A 26116-nucleotide genomic window follows, 5' to 3' on the forward strand; every position below is an offset into this window, starting at 1 on the left:
GTGCATTCAGATTAAGATCATCAAAGTGAATATTTATAATGTTATTTCTGACTTCTGTTGACTCCAACATGGCGGATATCTGTTTGGCTTATATGAGTGCCGTACTCAGATTATTGCATGGTTTGCTTTTTCCGTAAAGTTTTTTTGAAATTTTAACACAGCGGTTGCATTAAGGAGAAGTATATCTTTAATTCTGTGAATAACAGTTGTATCTTTTATCAATGTTTATTATGAGTATTTCTTTAAATTGATGTGGCTCTCTGCAAAATCACCAGATGTTTTGGAAGCAAAACATTATTGAACGTAACGTGCCAATGTAAACAGATTTTGGATATAAATATGCACTTTATCGAACCAAACATGTATGTAACATGATGTCCTATGAGTGTCATCTGACGAAGATAATCAAAGGTGTTTTTTTGTGACTTGGCTCTGACCTAACATAATCATATGTTGTGCTTTCGCTGTAAAGCCTTTTTGAAATTGGACACGATGGGTAGATTAACAAGAAGTTTTTCATTTGGTGTATTGCACTTGTTAACCTGTCTAGGACACAGTTTCCGCTAGCGGAACCACCCCCCAACATTCCGCTGAAAAGGCATCGAAGGAAATTCAAAAATATTTTTTTGAAATATTTAACTTTCACAAATTAACAAGTCCAATACAGCAAATTATAAACATCTTGTTAATCTACCCATTGTGTCCAATTTTTAAAATGTTTTACAGCGAAAACACAACATATATTTATGTTAGATCACCACCAAATCCCCCAAAAAAAGCCATTTTTCCCAGCCAAAGATAGTCACAAAAGCAGAATTAGAGATACAATTAATCACTAACCTTTGATAATCTTCATCAGATGACACTCATATGACATCATGTTACACAATACATTTATGTTCTGTTCGATAATATGCATATTTATATCCACAAACCGCGGTTTACATTGGCGCCATGTTCAGAAATGCCTCCAAATTATCCGGAGTAATTACAGAGCCACGTCATATAACAGAAATACTCATCATAAACTTTGACGAAAGATAGATGTTTTACATATAATTAAAGATACACTGGTTCTTAATGCAACCACTGTCAGATTTTTTATAAAACTTTCAGAAAAAAAGCATACCATGCAATAATCTGAGACGGCGCTCAGACGTAAATACATTTCTCCGCCATGTTGGAGTCAACTGAAATACGAAATTACATCATAAATATTCCCTCACCTTTGATGATCTTTCATCAGAATGCAGTGCAAGGAATCCTAGTTCCGCATTAAATCGTTGTTTTGTTCGATAATGTCCATTACTAGTGTCCAATTAGCTACTTTTGCTAGCACGTTTAGCTCACATGTCCAAAAGCTGGCGCCGGTCCAGGCGAACTCGGACGAAAACAGGTCGAATAAACTGGTCAAACTAAGTAGAGAATCAATCTTCAGGATGTTTTTATCATTTTATCAAATAACGTTCCAACCGGAGCATTCGTTTTTGTCTACAGAGTAATGGAACACATGAAGATATAATGAGTAGTGCGCATAACCAGGAACTGGCATTCTGCCAGACCAGTGACTCATTCCCCTCCCATTTGGCCCCACATCACACTAGAGGCTTCATTCCATGTTCTACTGACTGTTGACATCTAGTGGAAGGCGTAGGAAGTGCGAACAGATCCATATCTTATTGGGATGTGAATAGGCAATGAGTTGAAAATCAACCAGCCCCAGAATTTCCACTTCCTGTTTGGAAGTTTGCCTGCCCTATGGGTTCTGTTAAACTCACAGACAATTCAAACCGTTTTAAAAACTGAGTGTTTTCTATCCACCAGTAATAATACTATGCATATATTCCCATCTGGGAAAGAGTAGGAGGCCGTTTACCCTGGGCACGCCTTTCATCCAAAAGTGAAAATACTGTCCCTTAAAAAAATCATACAATGGGTTTTCTGGATTTTTGTTTTAGATTCCGTCTCTCACAGTTGAAGTGTACATATGATAAAAATTACAGACCTCTACATGCTTTGTAAGTAGGAAAATCTGCAAAATCGGCAGTGTATCAAATACTTGTTCTCCCCACTGTATATCAACCAATTGCCTGTAGTACTCACGCTTTAAAAACTCTCGACCATTGTTACTCTTACTTCCAGGATGGCTACAAGGCCCACCCCGCCCTCCCTTCGGCATATCAGATCACGACTTCCATTCTGATCCTTCCTATAGGCAGATACTCAAACAGGAAGTACCCATGCTGAGGTCTATTCAATGCTGGTCTGATCAATCAGAATCCATGCTTCAAGATTGTTTTGATCATGTGGACTGGGATATGTTCTGGCTTGCCTCAGAGAATAACATTGATGTATACACTGACCGAGTTCGTAAGGAAGTGTATAGGGGATGTTGTAACCACTGACGAAAACCTAAAAAGAAAAAAAACCTACCCAAACCAAAAATCGTGGATAGATGGCACTATTCGCAAAACTGAAAGCTCGAACCACCACATTTAACCACAGCCAAGTGACTGGGAATATGGCCGAATACAAACAGTCCAGTTATGCTCTCCATAAAAACATAAAATCAAACAGGAAAAACGTCAGTACAGAGAGTTGGAGTCGCAATTCAGTATGTGGCAAGGACTCCAGACAATTATGGATTACGAGGGGAAAACCAGCCACGTCGCGGAGACTGACGTCTTGCTCCCGGACAAGCTAAAACACCTTTGCCCGCTTTGAGGACCATCGACGCGGCCTGCTCCCAAAGGACTGGGGGCTTTCCTCCTCCGTGGCTGATAGGAGTAATACATTTTAGAGCGTTAACCCTCGCAAGGCTGCCGGGCGCAGATGGCATACCTAGCCATGTCATTCGCAGACCGGCTGGCTGGAGTGTTTACGGACATATTCAATCTCTCCCTATCCCAGTCTGCTGTCCCCACCATTGGTTACCTGCACTTTCTTGGGTACAGGAACAAACTAAATGACTATCACCCAATAACACTCACTTCCGTCATCATGAAGTGCTTTGTGAGGCTAGGTAAGGATCATATCATCTTCACCTTACCTTTTTAGACCCACTGCAATTTGCATTCCGCCCCAATCAATCCACAGATGAAGCAATCGCAATTGCACTGCACTCTGCCCTATCCCATCTAGAAAAGAGCAATACCTTTGTAAGAATTATATTAATTGACTACAGCTCAGCCGTAAACACCATAGCACGCTCCAAGCTCATCATTAAGCTGGGTCTGAATCCAGCTCTATGCAACTGGATCCTGGACTTCCTGACGGGTGGTGAAGGTAGAAAACAACACCTCCACTACGCTGATCCTCTTCACAGTGGCCCAACAAAGGTGCATGCTCAGCCCCCTCCTGTACTCCCTGTTCACCCGTGACTGCGTAGCCATGCACACCTCCAACTCAACCATCAAGTTTGATGAGTGAGTGGCGCAGTGGTCTAAGGCACTGCTTCGCAGTGCTAGCTGTGCCACTGGAGATTCGGGGTTCGAGTCCAGGCTCTGTCACAGCCGGCCGCGATCAGGAGACCCATTGGGCTGTGCACAATTTGGCCCAGCGTCGTCCGGGTTAGGGGAGGGTTGGTCTAAGGCACTGCATCGCAGTGCTAGCTGTGCCACTGGAGATTCGGGGTTCGAGTCCAGGCTCTGTCACAGCCGGCCGCGATCAGGAGACCCATTGGGCTGTGCACAATTTGGCCCAGCGTCGTCCGGGTTAGGGGAGGGTTGGTCTAAGGCACTGCATCGCAGTGCTAGCTGTGCCACTGGAGATTCGGGGTTCGAGTCCAGGCTCTGTCACAGCCGGCCGCGACCAGGAGACCCATGGGGCTGTGCACAATTTGGCCCAGCGTCGTCCGGGTTAGGGGAGGGTTTGTCCGGCAGGGATGTTCTTGTCCCATAGCGCACTAGCGACTCCTGTGGCGGGCCAGGCGCAGTGCATGCTGACACGATCGCCAGGTGTACGGTGTTTCCTCCGATACATTGGTGCGCCTGGCTTACAGGGTTAAGTGGGCATTGTGTCAAGAAGCAGTGCGGCTTGGTTGGGTTGTGTTTGAGGAAGCACGGTGAGACGACTAACTACCAATTGGATACCATGAAAAAGTGGTAAAAAAATAAAATGAACTTTTGCAGACAACAGTAGTAGCCTGATTTACTAATAATGACGAGACAGCCTAAAGGGAGGAGGTGAGGGCCCTTGCGGAGTGGTGCCAGGAAAATAACTTCTCCCTCAACATCAAGACGAAGAAGCTGATTGTGGACTCCAGGAGACAGCAGCGGGCGCACGCCCCGATCCACATCGACGGGGCCACAGTGGAGAAGGTGGAAATCTTCAAGTCTTCAGTGTACACACAGGTAGTCTTGTGAGGAAGGCTCAACCGTGCCTCCTCAACCTCCGCAGGCTGAAGAAATTTGGCTTGGCCCCTAAGACCCTCACAAACTTTGACAGATGCACCATTGGGAGCATTCGGTCAGGCTGTATCACCCCTTTTGTATGGCAACTGCACCGTCCGAAACCACAGGGCTATCCAGCAGGTGGGGCAGTCTGCCCAATGCGTCCCTGGGGGCACACTGCCTGCCTTCCAGGATATTTATATCACCCAATGTCACAGGAAGGTCAAAAATATTCATCAAGGACATTAACCACCCGAACCACGGCCTGTTCAACCAGCTATCATCCAGAAGGCGAGGTCAGTATAGGTGCATCAAAGCTGGGACCGAGAGTTTACAGTACCAGTGAAAAATGTGGACATCTACTCATTCAAGGGTTTTTCTTTATTTGTACTATTTTCTACATTGTAGAATAATAGGGAAGACGTCAAAACTATGAAATAACACCCATGGAATCAAAAAAGTGAAACAAATCATAATATATTTTATATTTGAGATTATTCAAAGTAGCCACCCTTTGCCTTGATGACCACTTTGCACAGCCTTGGTATTCTCTCAACCAGCTTGATGAGGTAGTCACCTGGAATGTGTTTAAATTAACAGGTGTGCCTTGTTAAAGGTTAATTTGTGGAATTTCTTTCCTTGTTAATGCGTTTGAGCCAATCTGTTGTGTTGTGGCAAGGTAGTTTTTTGTTGTTGTAAAAGAAGAAGTCCATATTAAGGCAAGAACAGCTCATAAGCAAAGAGAAAGGACAGTCCATTACCTTACAATATGAATGTCTGTCAATTGGGAACATTTCAAGAACTTTTAAAATTTCTTCAAGTTGAGTCACAAAAACCATCAAGCGCTATGATGAAACTGCCTCTCATGAGGACTGCCACAAGACACAGTTCTCTGCTGCAGAGGATAAGGTCATTAGAGTTACCGTCCTCAGAAATTGCAGCCCAAATAAATGCTTCGCAGAGCTCAAGTAAGACGCATCTCAACATCAACTGTTCAGACGAGACTGCGTGAATCAGGCCTTCATGGTCGAATTGCTGCAAAGAAACCACTACTAAAGGACACCAAGAAGGCCAGCATCTCGGAGTCGCCTCTTCACTGTTGACGTTGAGACTGGTGTTTTGCGGGTACTATTTAATGAAGCTGCCAGTTGAGGATTTGAGAGTGTCTAGTTTGAGAAACAGACACCTCACTAATGTACTTGTCCTCTTGCTCAGTTGTGCACCAGGGCCTCCCACTCTTTCTATTCTGGTTAGAGCCAGTTTGCTCTGTTCTGTGAAGGTGGTAGTAGTACACAGCGCTGTACGAGATCTTCAGTTTCATGGCAATATCTCGCATGAAATAGCCTTCATTTCTCAGAACAAGAATAGACTGACGAGTTTCAGAAGTTAGTTATTTGTTTCTGGCCATTTTGAGCCTGTAATCGAACCCACAAATGCTGATGCTCCAGATACTCAACTAGTCTAAAGAAGGCTCGTTTTATTGCTTCTTTAACTTCTTATGGCTAGGGGTGGCTAACTTTTATGCATTAAAAAGCATACAATGTGATTTTCTGGATTTTTGTTTTAGATTCCATCTCTCACAGTTGAAGTGTACCTATGATAAAAAATTACAGACCTCTACATGCTTTGTAAGTAGGAAAACCTGCAAAATCGGCAGTGTATCAAATACTTGTTCTCCCCACTGTAAATGCTACCTGAATTTTCTTAGATATACTTTGTATATGCGGTTTCCAGTTTGCACAAAGTCCAGTTTAGTTCCTTGAGGGCCGTCGTGGTATCGGCTTGGGGAAGAATATACACGGCTGTGACGATAACCAAAGACAATTCTTTGGGAGCTAATGTGATCGGCATTTGATTGTGAGGTACTCTAGGTCAGGTGAACAAAAGGGCTTGAGTTCCTTCCTGTATGTTACCACAATCACACCATGCATAGTTAACCTTTTGTGGGTTCCAAATATCTCTAACGGTCACCCCAGCGTGAGTTGTTTTATGCACGTGATGTCAGAATGCACTCACTGTTCCAAAATGTGACTGTTACGCAACAGGACTTAACACACTTATCACACTGCTTGTGATCTATAGACTATTTTTCAATTTGTCAATTTCAAATTATTTTCCAACAAGTTGTATTTTCTAACAAAAATTTGAATGGAGAGGTGTTCCGCTTCCTCATTAACTCACAAAGAAGTAGCCCATTTAAGCTGCTGTACGGATGAGGATAGTATATCCGGAGAGAGCCATGATTACGTGAAACAGAGTATGTTAGAGTCCCTGATGTCTTTCTGGAACTTTATTTTCCATGGACTGAACATTAACAAGTAATACACTTGGAAGCGGTGGATGGTGTGCACGCCTTGAGTCAGACGACAAGTCCATTCCGAATACCTCTTCTCTACCGGTGACGTCTTGGAGCACCCTCGGGGATAAGTTAAATTGCCTTGGGGATACGAATTCGGATCCAATTCGGGAAAGTCGTATTCCTGGTCGGAACGCTGGTGAGTTACCGCCGCTCTGATATCCCAAAGTTATTTCCGGCTGTATGTAATAATGCAAAAAACGTTCTGGGCTAATAATGTAAGAAATAACTACTAAATAAATTCTGCAAAGTTGCTTAGGAGGTAGAAACAGAGCTGCAATTCCTATCGGCACCATCAGTCTACTGAAAACAAACCAATTATTAACTGAAATTGTATTTACCTGTGGGTCCTGTTTCATCTGGGTGACCAGTTTCTGTAGAAGAAAGAGATACATGTGGGTAGGATAACAAATGCATTCAGGGACATTCCGCAAGACTACTACAGCCTGTGGACAGTGAAACCTATAGACAAAACATTCAACTGTGTCCCATACCCAAATTGTGACATTGGCCATCATTCAGTCTGAACAAACATAAAATTGAATAACACATACAACACTTTGTATTTTCATCATTATAGTATATGATTATTATAATTTGAATATTTGATTAGTTTATGACTTTATAAAATACTGAAATGTGACATTTTACATGTAAATTACATACTGATACATTTTACATACAGTATTTACATTCAACTTTATAAAGACATACTATAGGCCTACAGTAGGCGGAGTTAAAAATTGCCTACTCATTGGGAGAGTCCTGTTCAATGTGCTGGGAGTGTGGTTATGGGACAATGGTGAGTGACCTATGTGGTTATGGGACACTGGCCTGACCCCACTGGTGCGCAACAGCAAGGAGGCTGAAGACCTGGCCTGCGTAATGAATAGGGTGTCATTTGGGATGCATCCATTATCTAGCACACTCATGCTTACTCACTAACAAACATGTAATGAAAATGGATGCTTGAAGTTGCCACAAATAGTGCATTTGGAAAGTATTCAGACTTAACTATTTCCACATTTTATTACGTTACAGCCTTATTATGAAATTGATTAAATTGTTTATTTTTTCCCCCTCCATCTTGGTGGTTCATCATTCTTAAATGGAATAAGTTTGAGAGGCCACTGTGTTCTAAGGAACCTTCAACGCTGCAGAAATGTTTTGGTACCCTTCCCCAGATCTGTGTCTTGACACAATCCTGTCTTAGAGCTCTACAGACAATTCTGTCGACCTCATGGCTTGGTTTTTGCTCTGACATGCACTGTCAACTGTGGGGCGTTATATAGACAGCTGTGTGCCTTTCCAAATCATGTCCAATCAACTGAATTTACCACAGGTGGCCTCCAATCAAGTTGTAGAAACAGCACCGATGATCATTGGAAATATGATGCACATGAGCTCAATTTCAAATCTCATAGCAAAGGTTCTGAATACTTATGTAAATAAGGTATCTATTTGTTATTTTTAATACATTTGCTAAAAATGCAAAAAAAAAATTGCTTTGTCATTATGGGGTATTGTGGATTTTATTAAATACATTTTTGAATAAGGCTGTTACGTAACAAAATCTGGAAAAAGTAAAGGAGTCTTTACTTTACAAATGCACTGTAAAAGGAAGATAAGGTTTCGCCACTAATTCTAATACCTAGTTGTGAGTTGCTGTCAAATCGGAGTAAAAATTCTACTTAAGTGGAAGTATGGATTCACCCCATAATGCAATGGTCTTCAGTGGATCTTCTCAAACATACATTGACTCGGTGACTGGGTTCATCAGAAGCACATAGGTTACATTGTTCCTACTGTGATGAAAATGTATCCATTTCAGAAACCAGGGAGACATGGCAGCATTCTCACAAAACAGAAAATGCAAACTACCGTAAGGTGCCTGAGAACATTGACTATTACAAACAGACCAACTACGACCACCGAAAGGCAATCGGAGGCAAAAAGTCAGTACAGAGAAAGTGGAGTCACAATTCAACAGCTCAGACGAGACGCATGTGTCAGAGACTCCAGACAACCCTTGATTATAACGGGAAAGCCCAACGCTTCAGACACTGCGCCTCACTTCTAGACAAGCTAAACACCTGTTTCGAGGAAAACAACACAGAGCCACCGATGTGGACCCCCACCACTCACAAGGACTGTGTATTCCTGATCTCCCTAGCCGAAGCAAGTAAGACATTTAAACAAGTTAACCCTCGCAAGGCTGCCGGCCCAGACTGCATACAAAGCAGTGTCCTCAGAGCATGCCCAGACCAGCTGGCTGGAGTTATGGACAAATTACATTTCTCACTATCCCGGTAGATGGTCCCCACTTGCTTCAAGACGTCCACCATCATTCCTGTAACCAAGAAAGCAAAGTTAACCGAACTAAATGACTTCGCCCTATAGCACTCCTGTAATCACAAAGTGCTTTGAGAGGATAATTAAGGATCATATCACCTCCATCTTACCTGACACCATAGACCCACTACAATTTGCATACAGCCCCAACAGATACACAGACGCAATTGCCATTGCATTGCACACTGCCCTATTCCACCTAGACAAGAAGAATACCTATGTAAGAATGCTGTTCATTGACGACAGCTCAACCTTCAGCACCATAGTGCCTCCAAGCTCATTACTCAGGGCCCCAGGTCTGAACCCCTCCCTGTGCAACTGGGTCCTGGACTTCCTGACGGGCCAACCCCAGTTGGTGAAGGTAGACAATACCGTCGCCAAGCTGATCCTCACACAGGGGCCCCACAGGGGTGAGTGCTCAGCCCCTTTCTGTAATCCCTGTTCACTCATGACTGAGCACATCTCCAACTCAATCATCAAGTTTGCTGACGCCGCAACAGTGGTAGGCCTGATTACAAACAACGACGAGACTGCCTACAGGTTTCTCATCGGTTTCTCAAATGACTGCCTCGCCTGGTTCACAAACTACTTCTCACATAGAGTGCAGTGTGTCAAATCGGAGGGCCTGTTGTCCGGACCTCTGAAAGTCTCTATTGGGTGCCACAGGGTTAAATTCTCAGGCTGACTCTTTTCTCTGTATATATCAATGATGTCACTCTTGCTGCTGGTGAGTCTCTGATCCACCTCTACGCAGACGACACCATTCTGTATACTTCTGGCCTTTCTTTGGACACTGTGTTAACAAACCTCCAAACGAGCTTCAATGCCATAAAACACTCCTTCCGTGGCCTCCAACTGCTCTTAAATGCTAGAAAAACTACATGCATGCTCTTCAACCGATCGCTACCAGCACCTGCCCGCCCACGTAGCATCACTACTCTGAACGGTTCTGACTTGAATATGAATATGTGGACAACTATAAATACCTAGGTGTGTCTGGCTAGACTATAAACTCTCCTTTCAGACTCATATTAAACATCTACAATCCAAAATTAAATATAGATTCGGCTTCCAATTTTCACTCACGCTGACAAACATACCCTCGTAAAACGGACTATCCTGCCGATCCTTGACTTCAGCAATGTCATTTACAAAATAGCCTCCAACACTCTACTCAGTAAATTGGATGCAGTCTATCACAGTGCAATCCGTCACCAAAGCCCCATATATTACCCACCATTGCGACCTGTATGTCCTCGTTGGCTGGTCCTCGCTACATATTAGTCGCCAAGCCCACTGGCTCCAGGTCATCTATAAGTCTATAGGTAAAGCTCCGCCTTATCTCAGCTCACTGGTTACCATAGCAACACCCACCCGTAGCACACGCTCCAGCAGGTATATTTCACTGGTCATCCCCAAAGCCAACACCTCCTTTGGCCGTCTTTCCTTCCAGTTCTCTGCTACCAATGACCGAAACTAATTGCAAAAAACACTGAAGTTAGAGACTTATCTCCCTCACATCTATCACTCCAGTGTTCATTTCTAAATTGTAATTACTTCGCCCCAACGGCCTATTTATTGCCTTACCTTCTTACTTCATTTGCACACTGTATACAGATTTTCTATTTTGTTATTGACTGTATGTTTGTTTATCCCATGTGTAATTCTGTGCTGTTGTTTTTGTCGCACTGCTTTGCTTTATCTTGGCCAGGTTGCAGTTGTAAATGAGAACTGGTTCTCAACTGTCCTACCTGGTTAAATAAAAGGTGAAATAAAAAATAAATTAAATCACTTTAAAAAACAGGGATGAGGTGAGTGCCTTGGCAGAGTGGTGCCAGGAAAATAACCTCAGCGTCAACAAAACAAAGGAGCTGATCGTGGACTACAGGACACAGCAGAGAGAGCACGCCCCCATCCACATCAACGGGCCGCAGTGAAGAGGGTAAAAAACTTCAAATTCCTCTGCATGCACGTCACTGAAGACCTGAAATGCACACCAACAGCGTGGTGAAGAGGGCGCAACAGCGCCTCTAACCTAAGGAGGCCGAAGAAATTTGGCTTGGCCCATAAGACTCTCACAAACTTCTAAAGATACACCATAATGTAGCTGTTCTTGTCTATTGACGTTCTGTATTGTGTCATGTTTCATGTGGACCCCAGGAAGAGTAGCTGCTGCTTTTGCAACAGCTAATGGGGATCCTAATAAAATACCAAAATAATTGAGCATCCTGTCAGGCTGTATCACCACCTGGTACAGCAATTGTACGGTCCGCAACTGCAGGGTTCTCCAGAGGGTGGTGCCGTCAGCCCAACGCATCATCGGGGGCACACTGCCTGCCTTCCAGGACATCTACAGCACCCGGTGTCACAGGAAGGTCAAGAAGCTCATCAAGGACTGTTCCCCCACTATCATCTACAAGGCGAAGACATTACATAAACAGCTTCTATCCCTAGGCCATCAGACAATTAAACAGCCAAAACTAGACAGCCTCCTCCCAGTAAATCAAATCAAATTTATTTATATAGCCTTTCGTACATCAGCTGATATCTCAAAGTGCTGTACAGAAACCCAGCCTAAAACCCCAAACAGCAAGCAATGCAGGTGTAGAAACACAGTGGCTAGGAAAAACTCCCTAGAAAGGCCAAAACCTAGAGAAAGGCCAAAACCTAGAGAGGAACCAGGCTATGTGGGGTGGCCAGTCCTCTTCTGGCTGTGCCGGGTGGAGATTATAACAGAACATGGCCAAGATGTTCAAATGTTCATAAATGACCAGCATGGTCAAATATTAATAATCACAGGCAGAACAGTTGAAACTGGAGCAGCAGCACAGCCAGGTGGACTGGGGACCCAACTCTGTCCCTTAGTCACTGTCACTAGCCAGCTACTCAGAGACGGTTGCCCTACGTACATAGTCATTGAACACTGGTCACTTTAATAATGATTACATACTATTTACATATCTACTGCTGTACAACATTAACATTTAAAAATGTTTCATTATTGTGTGCTTGTTGGACATTTACTGCATTGACTGATAGGAACATACGCATTTCTCTGCACCCGCCATACCATCTGCTAAACTGTGTAATACATTTTTACTTTATTTGATAGGACTCTTAATAATAGCGGTGATTCAACTTGACAGTTAGCCCAGTTGATTAGAGTACTATGTCAACATTTGCAGGCCTAACAAAGAGCCTGAACACTGAGCTGATGAACAAGAGAACACCTCTTTTTCCCCTCCTACCTGATGGACTTGTATTTCCACTTTCAAGGCCTCCTGTAATGTTTGTAATTCCATCATTGAGTCAATCAGTGTGCAAGTCAGTCCGGGGGAACGTTCAGCCTGTGTACAGAGACAGAAGGAGAATGGTAAAAACATCAGACAACAACACCTTTAATTCTCACAGTTGAATCAGTGGTTTCAAGCTTGCAGTCATCGCAACCAGAGAATATTCTACATTCCCTAAGCTTTGTCACACAATCCATGATGGAAACAATTTTTTATGGCAATATGCGTAGTTCAAACAATTACACTGTCCCCATCCGATTCGTAACGAAATACTCTGGAGGTGATAATCATGGCTTGGGTTTAATAGTCTATTCTGCATGTTAAAGAATCATGTCCATTGAATACAGTACATTACATAAGTCCTGAAGGGAATACAGTGCATTCGGAAAGTATTCAGACCACTTCCCTTTTTCCACGTTGTTACATTACAGCCTTATTATAAAATGTATTATTTTCCTCAATCAACACACAATATCCCATAATGACAAAGCAAAAACATGTTTCAAATTGTTGTAAATGTATTAAAAATGTTTTTAAAAAAGAGACCATATTTACATAACTATTCAGACCCTTTGCTATGAGACTCGAAATTGAGGTCAGGTGCATCCTGTTTCCAATGATCATTGTTGAGATGTTTCTACAACTCGATTGGCGTCCACCTGGGGTAAATTCAATTGATTGGACATGATTTGGAAAGACACACACCTGATTATATAAAGGTCCCACAATTGACAGTGCATGTCAGAGCAAAAACCAAGCCATGAGGTTGAAGGAATTGTCCATAGAGCTCTGAGACAGGATTGTGTCGAGGCACAGATCTGGGTAAGGGTACCAAAACATCTCTGCAGTATTGAAGGTTCCCAAGAACACAGTGGCCGCCATTCTTAAATGGAAGAAGTTTTGAACCATCAAGACTAGTCCTAGAGCTGGCCACCTGGCCAAACTGAGCTATCTGGGGAGAAGGGCCTTGGTTCGGGAGGTGACTAAGAACCCGATGTCCACTTTCACAGAGCTCCAGAGTTTCTCTGTGTAGATGGGAGAACCTTCCAGAAGGACAACAATCTCTGCAGCACTCCACCAAATCAGGCCTTTATGGTAGAGCGGCCAGACTAAAGCCACTCCTTAGTAAAAGGCACGACATCCCGCTTGGAGTTTGCCAAAAGGCACCTAAAGGACTCTGACCATGAGAAACAAGAAAAGGTTTTATGAAACCAAGATTGATCTCTTTGGCATGCGTCATGTCTAGAGAAAACCTGGCACCATACCTACGGTGAAGCATGGTGACAGTATCATGCTGTGGGGATGTTTTTCAGCAGCAGGGATTGGAAGACTAGTCAAGATTGAGGCAAAGATGAAAGGAGCAAAGTACAGTGTCATGACTCTCCTGGTCAAGGATTAAAGGCCTCAGATCAGCTTGGTAAATAGCTTACAACAACCAGACCCTCTTAACCACAGAAGAGGTTTTGACCCCTTAACACTCGGTCGTAAATTAGGCAGGAGAGGAATCTCTTTGCTCCTCAGTATTGGGAAAGGAATGTCTTTGTTACAGAGACATTTTGCTGCCCAAAACTATAAAAACATCCAAAGAGTGAACTTTGGAGCAATATTTATAAGATAGGAATGTTAAGAATGGTCCATGGGGATCTAAAGAATGTTGTCATATTATTTATTACTTTGTGATGTTAATAAAAACTGTATTGACCAAATACTGTAACTTAGGAAGGAAAATCATTCTAGCTTTCAAGTTTCCATCCAATATGATGTTAATAGAATATGAAAAACGATGAAACTGTTAACCTTTTTGGGATAGGGGGCAGCATTTTCACTTTTGGATGAATAGCGTGTCCAGAGTGAACTGCCTCCTACTCTGTCCCAGATGCTAATATATATGCATATTATTATTGGATAGAAAACACTCTGAAGTTTCTAAAACTGTTTGAATGATATCTGTGACTATAACAGAACTCATATGGCAGGCAAAAACCTGAGAAAAATCCAACCAGGACGTGGGATATCTGAGGTTTGTAGTTTTTCAAAGCTTGGCCTACCGAATACACAGTGTCTATGGGGTCAAGTTGCACTTCCTACGGCTTCCACTAGATGTCGACCGTCTTTAGAAACTGGTTTGAGGATTCTACTATAAAAGGAGGGGCATGAGACCTGTCATGAGACCTGTTTGAGTCAGTGGTCTGGCGGAGTGTCTCAGGCTCGTGACGCGCGCTCCCAGCAGAGTTAGCTCCTTCCAGTGCTTTTCTTCAGACAGGAATTCTCCGGTTGGAAGCGTATTCATGTTTTATGTTAAAAACATCCTAAAGATTAATTCCATACATCGTTTGACTTGTTTCTATGACCTGTAACAGAACTTTGAGTTTTTGTCTGGACGAAGTGCTCGCGCCTCATGAAGATGGATTACTGTGCTGCACACACTAACAACAAGTGGCTATTTGGATGTAAATTATGGACTTTATGGAACAAATCAGTAATTTATTGTCAAACTGGGATTCCTGGGAGTGCATTCTGATGAAGATCATCAAATTTAAGTGAATATTTATAAAATGTTATTTCTAACTTCTGTTGACTCAAAAATGGCAGATATTCCTCTGGCTGTTTTGGGTTCTGAGCGCCGTTCTCAGATTACGCTTTTCCCGTAAAGGTTTTTTGAAATCTGACACAGCGGTTGCAAGGAGAAGTCTCTCTTTAACTTCTTGCGACTCCAAACCCGTATCCGGGAGCGTAATCATAGCCTCAAGCTCATTACCATAACGCAACGTTTCCTATTCATGAAAATCGCAAATGAAATAAAATAAATATATTGAAACACAAGCTTAGCCTTTTGTTAACAACACTGTCATCTCATATTTTCAAAATATGCTTTAACCAAAGCTACACAAGCATTTGTGTAAGAGTATTGATAGCATAGCATTAAGCCTAGCATTCAGCAGGCAACATTTTCACAAAAACAAGAAAAGCATTCAAATAAAATCATTTACCTTTGAAGAACTTCGGATGTTTTCAATGACGAGACTCTCAGATAGCAAATGTTAATTTTTTCCCAAAATATTATTTGTGTAAGAGAAATAGCTCCGTTTTGTTCATCACGTTTGGCTAAGAAAAAAAAACGAAAATGCAGTCAACACAACGCTAAACTTTTTTCCCAATTACCTCCATAATATCGACAGAAACATGGCAAACGTTGTTTAGAATCAATCCTCAAGGTGTTTTTCACAATTCCATTCGATGAAAAATCATTCCTGGCAGTCGGTTTCTCATCAGAGGCAAACGGAAAAATACTGCAGCTGGAGATTACGCAATAATTGCGACGGGGGACACCAACCGACCACCTGGTAGATGTAGTCTCTTATGGTCAATCTTCCAATGATATGCCTACAAATAAGTCACAATGCTGCAGACACCTTGGGGAAAACGTGCAAAAGGTAAGCTGACTCCTAGCTCCTCCACAGCCATATAAAGGAGTCATTGCCATGAGGCGGTTTCAAAAAATGCGGCACTTCCTGATTGTATTTTTATCTGTTATCGGTTATTGTGGATTCAAGAGGTCTGCGACATTCAAAATGAGACCGATATGAGGTAATGATTAATAAGCGACTGTTGGCGATGAGAGTTTAGAGTTTAATTCAGAGATTGTAACTTTTTTTTTTACTTTCCTGTGGTGCCCCAAATTCACAATGAGTTAATTGTTACATGATTAATTTAAAGTTAGTAACAAATAAACATAGTTGATTTGATAACAGTCATCATGTTAATGATCGCCACGACAACAGAGATCCTTGATGAAAACTTGCTCCAGAGTGCTCAGGACCTCAGACTGGGGCGAAGGTTCACCTTCCAACAGGACAACAACCCTAAGCACACAGCCAAGACAACACAGGAGTGGCTTCGAGACAAGTCTCTGAATATCCTTGAGGTGCCCAGCCAGAGCCCAGACTTGAACACGTTCGAATATGTCTGGAAAGACCTGAAAATAGCTTTGCAGCGACGCCCCCATCCAACCTGACAGAGCTTGAGAGGATCTGCAGAGAAGGGAGAAACTCCCCAAATACAGGTATGGAAAGCTTGTAGCGTCATACCCAAGAAGAGTCGAGGCTGTAATCGCTGCCGAAGGTGCTTCAACAAAGTATTGAGTAAAGGGTCTGAATACTTACATAAACGTGATTTAAAAAAAATGATACATTTCAAAAATATCTAAAAACCTGTTTTTGCTTTGTCATTATGGGGTACTGTGTTTGTAGATTGATGGGGGGGGGGGGGGGGGGAGAATGGTAGTCCATTTTAGAATAAGGCTGTAACATAACAAAATGTGGAAAAAGTCAAGGGTTCTGAATACTTTCCGAATGCATTGTACATCCTGGCAAAAAAAGCAAGGTTATGAGTCAAACGGCCTGGGGAAAAAAAAAACAGTTATTAACTTTTTGTTTGAGTATTTTAGGATATTTATCAACATAGCCTTGGACGTACAAAAGGCTGAATGTTGTAACCTTGTGAATAGTAAAAATAGTGAAGGAATGTGATAATTAACTCCCACTTACCTTCACACCGTCTCCAGGTTGAATACCATCCAATTGAAGCATTAAAAGAGCCGCTGTACGCAAAACAGAAAACACAGTAACTGACCTTTGCGCCAACAGCAAATAAACAATTCACCTTTCAGTAACAAAACAAAAAATAAGTTGTTTCTATTAGGGCACACGTCTTCAAATGTTTCGGAACAGAAAACAAAAATGAGCCTTAAGTCCAAGAAGTCCCTGTGTGTTGCAGTCCATTTCCCCCCGTTTGGTACCTAATGAACATGCCCTGATAAAGAGGGTCGCCTATGGGCTTCTCAAAAGACCATCCTCCGTCCCCTCTTCTCTGTGACCCGGAAACCGATAAGCGATCGAGAAGGAGCATGTAAATTCGTTAGAAGGCAAACGTAAGTGTCCTCCCCTCCTTGATCGCCACCTTTCATCAAGGATACTTACGTGTATCCTATCGTGGAAGAGTTTTGAAATCTGCCACACCCCCTTGAGTCAGCTTTTGTTTTGTCAGAGGATAAAAACATACACACGTTTAAAAACAATATGCTATTTATTGTTTTAAAATCGATAAAATGTCTTGCACAACTAACTTAAAAACAAATTATCACTTTACACATTTATTTTGGGATCCACCCCTGTAAAACGTAATTTACCTAACGACGTGTGAACGGAGAAGGACCGCCTCATTTCAAGCAAGCGCATTTCCATCCACGTTCACTTTCCTCGATTCACTTTGACTATTTTCAATAGGAGGCGCAAGAGGACGAAGGATAGAGGATGCAGGAGGTGAGAAAATCTGATAAATGGCATATGACTTGTGTTCACTGCTACTCTGACCCTAATTCCAACTCACCTGAAAGATCTAAAGGGACTGTAATCAGGCTTGGGCGGTATCCAGATTGTCAGACATTCATAACGACCTTGTGCCATCCCGGGATTTTTGGTAATACCGGAAGACGCTGATTTCGGGAAGACACTAACCAGCTAGATAACTACTAAGTTAGCATACCAAAAGTATGTGGACATCTGCTCGTCAAACATCTCATTCCAAAATCATGGGAATTACTATGGAGTTGTTCCCCCCCTCCTTTGGTGCAATAACACCCTCCACTCATCTGGGAAGGATTTCCACAAGATGTTGGAACATTGCTGTGGGGACTTGCTTCCATTCAGCCACAAGAGCATTAGTGAGGTCGGCACTGATGTTGGGCGATAAGGCCTGGCTCACAGTCGCCGTTCCAATTCATCCCAAATGTGTTGGATGGGATTGAGGTCAAGGCTCTATCCAGCCCAGTGAAGTTCTTCCACACCGATCTCATCAAACCATTTCTGTATGGACCTCGCTTTGTGCTGAAACAGGAAAGGGCCTTCCCCAAAATGTTGCCACAAAGTTGGAAGCACAGAATCGTCTAGACTGTCATTGTATGCTTTAGCGTTAAGATTTCCCTTCATTGGAACTAAGGGGCATAGCCCAAACCATGAAAAACAGCCCAAGACCACCAAAAACTTTACAGGTAGCGGTTTCCTGGCATCAGTCAAACCAAGATTTGTCCGTCGAACTGCCAGATGGTGAAGCGTGATTCATCACTCCAGTGAACACGTTTCCACTGCTCCAGAGTCCAATGGCGGCAAGCTTTACAACACTCCAGCTGTATTGTGCATGGTGTTCTTAGGCTTGTGTGCAGCTGCTCGGCCATGGAAACGCATTTTATGAAGTTCCCGAAGAACAGTTCTTGTGATGACGTTTCCAGAGGCAATTTGGAATTCGGTAGTGAGTGTTGCAACCAAGCAACATTTTTAAGCACTACAACACTCGGCGGTCCCGTTCTGCGAGCTTGTGTGTCCTAACACTTTGCGGCTGAGCCGTTGTTTCCCCTGGGCGTTTCCACTTCACAATAACAGCACTTATAGTTGACCGGGGCAGCTCGAGCAGGGCATACATTTTACAAACTGACTTTTTGTAAAGGTGGCATCTTATGACGGTGCCAAGTTAAAAGTCACTGAGCTCTTCAGTAAGGCCATTCTACTGCCAATGTTTGTCTGTGGAGATTGCATGGCTGTTTGGCTGAAACAGGTGTGGCAGTGTGACAAAAACAACAGGTGTGGCTGTATTCAGCAACAGGTGTGGCTGAAAAAGCCAAATCCACTCATTTGAAGGAGTGAAAAACACACTACCTATACAAAGTATCTAACTGGCAAATATTAAGTTGCGTATTCCATACTGTAATTAGAGTGCCTGGCGAATGCAGCACAACAGTCAGTGACTCACAAGGCTCCAGTCTCTCCTTGTTTGTGTACTTGTAAACAAACACCATGTTACTGGGGAATGCTGGTAAATTTCATAATGAAAAATAATGTGAGGGATGAAATAATGAACGTGATCTGCTTTATCTCCTAACATATTGCACATGTTTAACTGCAGGTATTTACTTAAAAAGTAGCTAACAATAATAAAAACGTCAAAGAAATAGTTATCAGAATTCTGTGTTAATGCAACCCGATACCGTTAACTGGGTTATTTGGAAATAGCCACAAGATGGTTTATCAATACCGTTGGAACTATTTCTTTGAAGTTTTTATTTTATAAACTTTGAATATTTGTAGCTACTTTCTAAGTGAATACTTGCAGTCAACTTGTGCAATACATTAAGAGATAAAGCAGATTGTGTTCTTCATTTCACCGGTCACACAGACAAAAAGGTATAAAAATATCTTGCTGCTTTTTAGAAACGCAGATCTAAAATGTAACTCATTGTATTTTCTGCTTGGCTTCAGACTAATTTAAGCACTTCTCCACTCAGATGAAAAATGTTTGCTCGTCATTCATCAGTCAGACAGCACTCTGACTGACGTGTAGCTACTGTTCTCCAGTAAAATGCAACATTACCTTCAAGCAAAACATTACGAAATGTAGCTGGCTTCATTCTTTCTATGATAAACAGAAATACGATGGCCATGCATCGTCTTTTTCATTGTAAGCTAATAGTTGCATGCCCCCGATCACAAATATGTCAAAGTTCCATATAAAATGTAAGTGAAATGGTTTAAAAACGCAGATTGCATGATGGTCTGTGTTTTGAAAATGCTGATTTCTGAAAGCTAATGTGACCCCTGGGTATATACATGGTATACCACCCAAGCCTAACTGTAATGATGCCATGAATCTGCGTAAAGCTCATTGTTTCAAAGGCCCATAGTATTACTTTCAAAGGGACGACACTTTGAATCCTGCACAACCACCTTGGATTATGGATCAACTTGCAACGTCAAAGAAAGCCAATAATTCTGTCTTCTACTGAATTAGAATTTTTGTTCTTAGCATGCACAAGAGTAAATAAAACAACTTGGAAATTAAATTCGCAGGGCAATGACGTGAAGCTCACAAAAGCATACATTTGGCTGGTTCCGTGGGACAACAATAAACAAACAGTGAGAACCGGGAAACCAGCGAGTCCGCCCGAGGCAATGTCACAGCCGTCCAGTCTGATTGATTTCCGGGCCAAAACTGCCAGCCAAGAGAACAATTACAACAGGTGCTGTTGCAGGACTCACACCTGGCAGTGTAACTGGTCTCCACTCTCTCAGACTCCCTGCAAGATAGTAGATGCAGAGCCCACTAGGCCTACATGAGACTCCTCACCACCACAAATTGGACTTTCAGGATGGCTAAGTCACCCCAACATTGTAAAACTACCAGAGCAACCGAGCCAAGTTCACCTGTAAAGTCAGTCATGTTAAACATGGGTGGACAACGTGCAGGATAATTTGCAACTAAACATGGTTTGACCAAACATGAATTTTCATGCATGGTTCTGATCATAACAGACAGTAATTGTATATAGGTAGCAGTGGGTGGCAATACTATCCCTTGGCCACTTTCAGTTTCCCTACTTCTGAACTAAACCACCCGTACAATCCATAATTCCTAATGACACAGATTGGTTTGAAACCTACTAGTGTGAAACGTAATCAGGAAAGCTTACCTAGTTCATTAGGTGGGCTACAGTTACTGTCCATGATAAAATATTTTATTTCCTGTATAGAGGTTGATTCTATGCAGCTAGAAGAGCTGAGCATGTACAGTAAGAGTATGTGTAATTAAGCTAGAATACCTTCATAAAAATTCCAATGGCCATTCTACAGCATGGAGACAGCCTACAGACCAACAGCAGAACAGAAGAGTGACATGATTAAAAACCCATTACTTGGTTAATATACACTTAACAAAAATATTTAAACATGAAACAATTAACGATTTTACTGAGCTACAGTTCATAAGGAAATCAGTCAATTGAAATAAATTCATTAGGCCATAATCTATGGATATCACATGACTGGGCAGGGGCGCAGCCATCAGAATGTTTTTCCCCTCACAAAAGGGCTTCATTACAGACAGAAATACACCTCAGTTTCATCAGCTGTCTGGGTGGCTGGTCTCAGACGATCCCGCAGGTGAAGAAGCCGGATGTGAAGGTCCTGGGCTGGCGTGGTTACACGTGATCTGTGGTTGTGAGGCTGGTAGGACCTACTGCCAAATTATCTAAATGCAATCGACTTCGGCGATGTCATTTATAAAATAGCCTCCAACACTACTCAGTAAATTGGATGCAGTCTATCACAGGGCCATCCGTTTTGTCACCAAAGCCCTATATACTACCCACCACTGCGACCTTTATGCCCGCGTTATCTTGTCCTCGCTACATATTTGTCGCCAAACCCACTGGCTCCAGGTCATTTTTAAGTCTTTGCTAGGTAAAGCTCCACCTAATGTCAGCTCACTGGTCACCATAGCAACACCCACCCGTAGCACACGCTCCAGCACTGGTCACTGGTCATCCCCAAAGCCAACACCTCCTTTGGCCGCTTTTCCTTCCAGTTCTCTGCTGCCAATGACTGGAACAAATTGCAAAAATCACTGAAGTTGGAGACATATCTCCCTCACTAACTTCAAGCATCAGCTGTCAGAGCAGCTTACAGATCGCTGCAGCTGTTCACAGCCCATCTGTAAATGGTCCATCCAACCAACTACCTACCTACCTCATCCCCATATTTGTTTTTTGTTTTTTTCTCTGCTCTTTTGCACACCAGCATTTCTACTTGCACATCTTCATCTGCACATCTATCACGGCAGTGTTAATTGCTAAATTGTAATTACTTCACCACTACGGCCTATTTATTGACTTACCGCCTTACTTCATTTGCACACACTGTATACAGATTTTCTATTGTCTTATTGACTGTACGTTTGTTTATCCTATGTGAGAGACTGTTGTTTTTGTCGCACTGCTTTGCTTTATCTTGGCCATGTCGCAGTTGTAAATGAGAACTTGTTCTCAACTGGCCTACCTGGTTAAATAAAGTTAAATGTTAAAAAATGAACTGTCTCTGAAGCAGCATGTGTACACAGTGTCTGTGTGGAGTCTGGAGTTGTGCCTCCCTGCTCTGCTTGGAAAACAATGGGGGAGGAGCAAATGGGCCGAGACTACAGAAAACCAAGCACACCCCCACTCTCATCGACGGGGCTGTAGTGGAGCAGGTTGAGAACTTCAAGTTCCTTGGTGTCCACATCACAAAACTAACATGGCCCAAGCACACCAAAACAGTCGTGAAGAGGGCACAACACCTATTCCCCCTCAGGAGACTGAAAAGATTTGGCATGGGACCTCAGATCCTCAAAAGGTTCTACAGCTGCACCATCGAGAACATCCTGACTGGTTTCATCACTGCCTGGTATGGCAACTGCTCGGCATCGAACGCAAGGTACTACAGAGGGTAGTGCGTACGGCCCAGTACATCACTGGAGCCAAGCTTCCTGCCATCCAGGACCTCTATACCAGGCGGTGTCAGAGGAAGGCCCTAAAAAAAGAAAAGACTAGCCACCCTAGTCTGTACCCTTACTGTACGGCAAGAAGTACCAGAGCGCCAAGTCTAGGTCCAAGTGGCTTCTACCCCCCCCCATATTATACACTGCTGCTACTCTCTGTTATTATCTATGCATAAGTCACTTTAATAATTCTACCCACATGTATATATTACCTCAATTACCTCGACTAACCAGTGCCCCCGCTCTGTACCGGTACCCCCTGTATATAGCGTCGATATTGTTATTTTACTGCTGCTCTTTAATGTTACTTTATGTATTTATTTTAACTGCATTGTTGGTTAAGGGCTTGTAAGTAAGCCTTTTACTGTAAGGTCTATGTAACCGATGTGAAATGGCTAGCTAGTTAGCGGTGGTGCACACTAATAGCGTTTCAATCGGTGACGTCACTCTCTTTGAGAACTTGAAGTAGTGGTTCCCCTTGCTCTGCAAGGGCCGCAGCTTTTGTGGAGCGATGGGTAACGATGCTTCGTGGGTGTCAGTTGTTGATGTGTGCGTGCAGAGGGTCCCTGGTTCGAGCCCGGGTATGGGCGAGGGGACCGAATAAAGTTATACTGTTAAATCTACACCTACTGTATTCGGCACGTGACAACTAAAATTTGATTTGAACCGGCTTCTCTGCTGTCTGACCCTAGTGCAGCTGTAAGCAACCCGGTTGGATCTGCTGGCTAGCGTGCAGTCTATAAAATGACTCCATGAGCATAAATATTGATTAGTTTTCCTAACATAAGGGCCTCAACTCATATTTAGCACTATTTGGACCTCCTTTGCACAATGCCATGCTATCAGATGCATTGACTTTGTCTGAAAATGCATATTATTTCAGCATGAACGAGTGTTTTATAACTTTCATTTACAAGAGCACAAATCGCCATGTTGCGCAGTGCAGCCGCGCGCACACGTTCAATTCGCGTTCGTTAGCCAGGTAGCTAGTAAATTGTTGTTACATATTTGGTGCAAGCTAATGAAAAACATCAGATTATTTGCTAGCTAATGGCAATGAGTCAGACTTCAGTTCCATTTCACAGTTTAAAACTCATTTTAAAATAAGATATCACTACAGTTGATATACCTTGACATCCTCGTCAACTATAACTAACGACGTTAGCCGGTTATTTCAGCTTGCGAGGCTAGCTAACACAGGGAGAGTTTTCACAGCATCCAGTCACTAGAGAGCAAGCTAGCTCTAAACTAGTTAGCGATAGCTAACTACATATGGCACAAAACTGTAGCAAACAAGCTAGCTGTCAATCTAGATAAGTAACTTAGAAAATAAAACAGTAGCATAACATAATAATAATATTTTGGGGATGGCTTCAAATAAATAACTAAATCCTCACAAATAGGCACGCTTTGGTGGTTACAAGTTAGAATCGGCCCCTTTCTAGCTAGCTATGTCCACTGCCCTCCAATAGCAGTGCACTTCGCTAGCTAGACTAGTGTTCCCAACAAGGAGTACTAGGACCCCCGGGGGTACTTGAAGACTCATGAGACCATAGGCCTACTGGTAAAAATGCACATGAGAGAGTATTTCAGGGGTACTCCGTGCAGAGCAAAATTCAGTTGGTAACCGAAAAGGGTAGGGAACCACTGAGCTAGAGAATATCATCCAACTCTTATAAGAAATAGCTATGAACAAACCGTCCTGCCTATCCTAACACACGATTAATTACAGGTATAGGGATCAAACGCATGTGAAAACAACCAAAGTTTCTAAACAATGAAAATTAAACTTATAATAATATTTTTTTTAAATCCCTATGTGTACTTACCCTTCAATCACATGAACAGCAGCAGTCCTCTCCACAGATATTAATGAAATATTTACAAACAACCCAATACTCTCTACCGATACAATTGATGTGAATATTCAAATATCCTCCATTGATTAGTCTGAGATCTCCGTAGTATTTGTTTAAATTCAATTTGTGCAAAAAGAGAGAAACTGAGATACAAAACAAGAACTCTTCTTCAATCTCATTCACCACAGCCTGAGCACAACAGTTATCCATGCGCTCATGAGGAGCGAGAAGAAAGGGGTAGGAAAACTATTTCTAAAAGGTGACAATTGTAGCCGTTGTATCCCAGATTGATTAATTAATGAATAGTATATGGTTAGTTATACATTTTGAGTCGAGGTTCTTCGCAAGGTGAAACGAAAATGTGTTTGAAAAGCGAACTATTTTTTGTCATGGTGCGGCGAATTTATTTCACTTTGCCTAAGGAACAGGGGTACTACGCCTTCCATTGCCTAGGGAAAAACCCCGGATGTAAACTCGGTGAAACTCATCTGGAGAGAAGTAGCACTCGGGTCGTCACTAGTAACCACAGTCACAAAGTCTTAAAATCCGCCTATTTCTACAAGTTATCTTCTTATAATGTGATTTTAAACTTAACCATGCACTATGCCTAACCCTGACCTTAAATTACGACCAAAAGCAGCAATGTATGTTTTCATAAATTGTTACAATATAGCCAATTTTGACTTTGTGACTGTGCTATCTAATGCAAACCTAGCACTCGATGCAAAGAAATACGCGGAGCAATTTGTTGCTGCTTAGACTTGCCACGGCCCATATCCTGCGCCTCACTGTCGATGGGTGAAAAAGCAGCACTTGCTTTCATATATTTTACTAGCCAGCCATTCTGAATTCAGTTTTAGTATTGAAGGGGCGCTCGACATAATAAAACGGTCATGCCAAGTATCAAACGTTTATGCAGAACCGCTGCACTGTACATGCTTTCTGGTGATGGCTGGCTGTTAATGTGAGGCGTGGGCAAGCGACACTTTACAAGTGCGCCATGATTTTAATATAATTAGAAAATAGTTGTTTTTGATATGTCATATCATCTATATTTATTTAGTATTGTAGAACGACACACTATTATTATTATTATAGATAACTAGTGTAAATTGTCAAAAATAATACTTGATGTTACCAAAACTGATGGATTCCATAATAGGCCTATACAATACACAGGTTTATGATACAAGACAGTGGATAACAGGCTAACAATGGGGTAAAGTACTACTCTATACATTTTACCTGACACCCAAAAGTACTCTTACATTTTGAATGCTTAGCAGGACAGGGATATGGTCCAATTCAAGTACTTATCAAGAGAACAACCCTGGTAATCCCTACAGCCTCTGATCTGGAGGACTCACTAAACACAAATGCTTGGTTTGTAAATTATGTCTGAGTGTTGCAGTGTCCCAATGGCTATCTGTAAATAAATTAACAAAAATTGTGTTTCTGGTTTGCTTGGTATAAGTCATTTCAAATTATTTATACTTTTACTTTTGA

General features: G+C 42.3%; 1 protein-coding gene across 1 annotated transcript in view; it reads right to left on the reverse strand.

The window, feature by feature from the left end:
- The window catches only part of LOC139408823 (PHD finger protein 21A-like), a 113527-nt gene extending 88726 nt beyond the window's left edge, over positions 1–24801 (reverse strand). The window contains exons 1-4 of the mRNA XM_071153187.1: positions 24581–24801; positions 16940–16992; positions 12348–12446; positions 7089–7121 (exon numbers count right to left, since the gene is read on the reverse strand). Of these exons, the coding sequence (XP_071009288.1) occupies positions 7089–7121; positions 12348–12446; positions 16940–16981 (174 nt within the window). The 5' untranslated portion in view covers positions 16982–16992; positions 24581–24801. The remainder of the gene's footprint in view (positions 1–7088; positions 7122–12347; positions 12447–16939; positions 16993–24580) is intronic.
- Positions 24802–26116: the final 1315 nt, after the last annotated feature.

This window comes from Oncorhynchus clarkii, chromosome 1 (genome assembly GCF_045791955.1).
Source record: "Oncorhynchus clarkii lewisi isolate Uvic-CL-2024 chromosome 1, UVic_Ocla_1.0, whole genome shotgun sequence".
NCBI lineage: Eukaryota > Metazoa > Chordata > Actinopteri > Salmoniformes > Salmonidae > Oncorhynchus > Oncorhynchus clarkii.